This window comes from Nematolebias whitei, chromosome 7 (assembly GCF_014905685.2).
Source record: "Nematolebias whitei isolate Nwh7 chromosome 7, NemWhi1, whole genome shotgun sequence".
Classification (NCBI taxonomy): Eukaryota; Metazoa; Chordata; class Actinopteri; order Cyprinodontiformes; family Rivulidae; genus Nematolebias; species Nematolebias whitei.
The window spans coordinates 27,652,170-27,657,131 of NC_056504.1; the positions used below are offsets into that span (position 1 = coordinate 27,652,170).

A 4,962-nucleotide genomic window follows, 5' to 3' on the forward strand; every position below is an offset into this window, starting at 1 on the left:
AAAAAAAATATATATATATATATATATATATATATATATATATATCCAACACTCATTTAATTAACTCAGCATTCTCTTTCATTACTAATTTCATCCCTCTAGGTTGTTGAAAAACTCTGTAACCTGAAACCCATTGAACTGAAACCAAGTGGTGCAGCAGAGTTCGAACTTGAAATGTCACTCAAAGACCCCAACAGCAAAATATTTTTGTTTAAGGTGAGACATCCAAATTTTTTTACATTGTTGTTTTTCTAAGATGTTTAAACAAAATCTCTGTGAAATAAACAGTACACTTTGGTAACCCTTAAAGCCATGCATTTTATATTAACAAATTTAATGGCAACTTATGTTAAAACAGGATGGAGTGATGGTTCCTTTTGATGTGGACACAGAAGCAAAACATGGACTTAAGCGAGTGGGAAAGAGATTTGTGTTCAGCATAAACGGTGTTAATCCTGAAGATGCAGGAATGTACCAACTAGAAATTGATGGAGTTAAAATCTTTTCAACTGAATTAAAAAGTAGGTTCATACAACAACAAAAAAAGCCACTTGCCACTTGACATGGGTCAATACCAATGGGTCAATATGTTGTGAGAATAGTGCTACATGATTTGACACTAAAATCCTAAACTCATTCTGTTTTTTGTTTGTTTGTTTGTTTGTTTGTTTGTTTTGTTTTGTTTTGTTTTGTTTTGTTTAGTTCCAATTGTAGACTTCTTGGTTAAGATTCAGGATGTGCAAGCACAGGAACGAGAAGATGCTGTGTTTCAGTGTGTCCTCTCTCACCCAATGAAGAAAATCTCATGGGTGGGCAAGAATAATCCACTGGAGCAAGGAGACAAATATGATATAACTGTATCAGAAGACATGCTGATTCACACTTTGGTGGTGAAGGACTGTCTGCTTCTGGACAAAGGAATCTACGCAGCCGTGGCTGGAATTAAGTCCTGCAATGCCTGGCTTTTAGTGGAGGGTATGGTTTTGATTTTATTTGAATTTTAGTGCATGTGGTTTCTGTTTTTAAAAAAATGTATCTAAATGAAAATGCAAATAGAACACAATGCTAGTTTTCTTTTGAGTATTAAAAGTTTGGTCAAACAATACCATTTTTTCTGATACTTTGTACTTCTTTAATAGCTGACAAGGATCCAAACATGGCTGGAAAGAAGAAGGCCCGTAAGACGACCCGTGCAGGCGGTGGTGGAGATGATCTACTCAGGATTGCCCAGGAGCAACAGGAAAAGTTACAAAAAGAGAGAGAGGAAATGATTGCAACAAAGAAAAGAGCAGAGGAGGAGGAGGAGGAGGAGGAGGAGAAGGAGGAGGCAGGAGCCAATGAAGTAAGAAATGAAACACCTGAATGTGAGCCTAAACCAGAACCAAGCGTTCAATCTGAAATCCAACCAAAGAAATTGTCGCCAGTAAAAGCAGAACCAAAAGTAGAAGTGGCAGCAGATTCCAAAAAAGTAGCTATACCAGAACCTACAGTAGTAGAGCAAGAAGAGGAGAACATATTAAAACCAGAAGAACTTGTACCAGTAAATGAGGAGAAAAGTACTGGTAGTGCTGAAGAAGAGGAGCCTGTTCAAGAAAAAAGAAAAAGAGTGAGAACAGGCCCGCTTGTTCCAGAAACTGCTGTTGGTGAGATACAAAACAACACAGATTTCCTTCTGGCTATCATCCATTTTATTCTAGATAGCGATGTGCTTAGTGGATACTCTCCATTCCCAACAGACAGTAAGGTTGTATGTTTCTGTTTTTTTAGACCCAGTGGTTTACTTCACCAGTGGTCTGTCGGATGTAACTGCTATCATCGGCACGGATGCAGAACTGCTCTGCAAGCTCAGCAGTGAGAACTGTGATGCTGTATGGTACAAAGATGGAAAAGAGGCAAAGTATTTAGGAGTTTAAAAATAATCTCACATTTAACCCTGTGAAGTGTTCGAATGCTTACATCTGCATGTCCATTTCAGATAACAGAAGCAGACAATATTGATATAGTTACAGATGGAACTTATCGCAAACTGATTATCAAAAACTGCAGAGAGGATGATTCTGGAAAGTATAAATGTGAAGCTGATGGGCGTAAAACTGAAGCAGTGCTAAATGTTGAAGGTAATGTAATGATAAATATGAAAATAACCCACCTCAATGTTATAAGAGGGCAGCTAAGATGAAATTGTGCCATGCCAGACATGTTTTTTTTAATTATTCAAGTACCTATTTTAAGTTCGATAAATATTTTACTGTATATCTTTTTTTTTGTTATTGTCTTTTTAAACTAGATCCTCCAAGAATCAACCCCAATGACCTTGCTGAGTTTATGAAACCCATTATGATCAAAACTGGAAAAGATGCTGCCTTCAAGCTACCATTTGTTGGTCGTGAACCCATGAAAATCCAGTGGTACAATGACAGCGAAGAGCTTATGGAAGAGAACAACATCAAGATAGAAAAGTCTTCCTCACATAGCAGACTACTGCTAACCAAATGTCAGCGCAGAACTAGTGGCGAAATTAAGATTAAAATAAAAAATGAATGTGGAACAACTGAGGCCATCACACAACTTATTGTATTAGGTAATGTTTTAAAATTGCATTTCAAAAATATAATGTTCCAGTCAGATAAATCAGATAATTACAGATGCCTTGTTTTCTATACAACAGATAAACCAATGCCTCCTCAGGGTCCAGTGGATATAATTGAAAGTTCTTTTTCTTGCATTGAGTTCAAATGGAGACCTTGCAAAGACAGTGGTGGATGTCCTGTGACCAACTACATTCTCGAGCGCCAGCAAATTGGTCGCAACAGCTGGACAAAGCTGGGCAAGATTGGCCCAGAGACTAAATACAGAGACACAGATGTGGATCATGGCAGAAAATACTGTTACCACATCAGAGCTGAAACGGATCAAGGCGTCAGTGAAATGATGGAAACTGATGACATACAGGCAGGGACAAAGGGTGAGATACCTTAGTAGTGAGATACCTTAGTAGTGCTAAACGCAGTATGTCTGGAGAAACATTTTTATTTGTTACATTATCTTTTTGACCACTTCTTTAGCCTATCCTGGACCTCCATCTACACCAAAAATTGTTGGCGCTTTCAAAGACTGTATCAATCTCGCTTGGACTGCACCAACAAATACAGGTGGAACAAATCTTTTGGGATACAATGTGGAGAAACGCAAGAATGGCAGTAATTTGTGGAACATTGTCAACCCACCTGAAGAGCCCATCAAAGGTTAGTCCTGTTTTGTTTACAATTTAACACATCTGAGACATGGTGAGGTGAGATTTGTTTTAAAATAAGATTACTTCCAAGTTTATTATGCCAACAGGAAGACAGTACGGAGTAAAAGATGTTGTTGAAGGTATTGAGTACGAGTTCAGAGTATCAGCTATCAACACGTCTGGTGTTGGTGAGCCAAGTACACCCTCTGAATTTGTAATAGCAAGAGATCCAAAGAGTGAGTAATAATTTAACAAACAGTTAAGCATCATTAGTATCTTCAGTTTCAGTGCACGCCTTCCATGCTGTTTCCACTCTCAGAACCTCCTGGTAAAGTCGTTGACCTCAAGGTGACAGACTCTACATACACTACCTTGTCACTGAGCTGGACAAAACCCTCAGAAGAAGAAGGTGTCCAAGATGAGGCCAAGGGATACTTTGTGGAACTTAGACCAGCAGAAACCCCAGAATGGGATCGCTGTACCTCCAACCCGATTGTCATGACTTCTTTTAATATTGTGGGTCTGAAGTCTATGGCAATGTATTGGGTAAGAGTTATAGCTACCAATGAGGGTGGAGATGGCGAGCCTCAAGAGTTAGACAACTACATCATCGCAATGCCTCCCCCAGGTGAGTCAATAAATGTAATGAGACTTCATTTCAATAATTTCTCAAATTGTCTTTTTTATGTATTTCATTCTTACAGTAAGACCTCAATTCACTGACAGAAAAATGAAGAACTTTATGGTAATAAGAGCAGGGAACTCTGCTCGAATCAGCTTCAACTTTAAGGTTTGTTAAGTGCTTATCAAATGCATTTCACTTCATTTTTACTTGCTTTCAACTCATATTTTTTGTGCAGGCCGATATCTATTTTGGGGGAAAAGATTACCCTTTTTTATTCAGCACTTTCATCTAAATTGTGCTCTTAAAACAATATTTAGCATTTAAAATATGTTTTATGCATGTTTTGTGCATAAACCTTTGAAAAGAGTTTGCAAGTTTAAGTAGGAGCAGCATGGTGACACAGTTTGTAGAGCTGCTGCCTCTCATCGAGCAGGTCCCCCGGTTCAAATCCCAGCCCAGGGGCGTTTCTGGGTGGAGTTTGCATGTTCTCTCCGTGCATGCATGGGTGTTCTCCTGGTATCCCCGTTTTCTCCCACAGACTAAAACATGCATGTTAGACCGATTGGTAACTAAATTGTCCATAGGTGTGAGCGAGAGAGTGAATGGTTGTTTGACTCATATGTCTCTATGTGTCCCTGTGATGGACTGGCGACCTGTCCAGGGTGTCCCTCATCTCTTGCACAGTGATGGCTGGACATGAGCACTAATGATCCCTGCCACCCAAAAAGGAAGAAGTGGGTAAAGATAATGTATGGATGGATGAAGTTTTAAGAAAATTTTATAAATACAAACACTAAAAATCTGCTCAACAAAATCACAATTAAAAAAATCCAATAATAACCCAATAATCAAGCAAATAGCTAATGAAATAGTTATCACCAGAACTGATCAGCAACTCAGATACTTAAATTAAACCAAAACAAGGCACCAAAACATGTATCTCCACTTATTTACTGTAGATTGTTTTAGAAATGCCATCTCAGCTCCAATATCAAACCTATGAACAAAGCAGTAACTCATAAATTTTTTCTGCATTTAGAAGAAGAAAAATAAATAAATAAATATACTGTGTATATATATATATATATATATATATATATAT

The 4,962-nt window shown here is 38.0% G+C and overlaps 1 protein-coding gene across 1 annotated transcript in view; it reads left to right on the forward strand.

The window, feature by feature from the left end:
- The window catches only part of LOC119412743 (immunoglobulin-like and fibronectin type III domain-containing protein 1), a 17,721-nt gene that overhangs the window by 9,973 nt on the left and 2,786 nt on the right, over window positions 1-4,962 (forward strand). Inside the window, exons 9-20 of the mRNA XM_037679780.1 lie at window positions 103-216; window positions 359-521; window positions 703-975; window positions 1,140-1,643; window positions 1,768-1,892; window positions 1,976-2,117; window positions 2,288-2,581; window positions 2,669-2,965; window positions 3,066-3,245; window positions 3,343-3,471; window positions 3,555-3,863; window positions 3,940-4,025. Coding sequence (XP_037535708.1) covers window positions 103-216; window positions 359-521; window positions 703-975; window positions 1,140-1,643; window positions 1,768-1,892; window positions 1,976-2,117; window positions 2,288-2,581; window positions 2,669-2,965; window positions 3,066-3,245; window positions 3,343-3,471; window positions 3,555-3,863; window positions 3,940-4,025 — 2,616 coding nt within the window. The remainder of the gene's footprint in view (window positions 1-102; window positions 217-358; window positions 522-702; window positions 976-1,139; window positions 1,644-1,767; window positions 1,893-1,975; window positions 2,118-2,287; window positions 2,582-2,668; window positions 2,966-3,065; window positions 3,246-3,342; window positions 3,472-3,554; window positions 3,864-3,939; window positions 4,026-4,962) is intronic.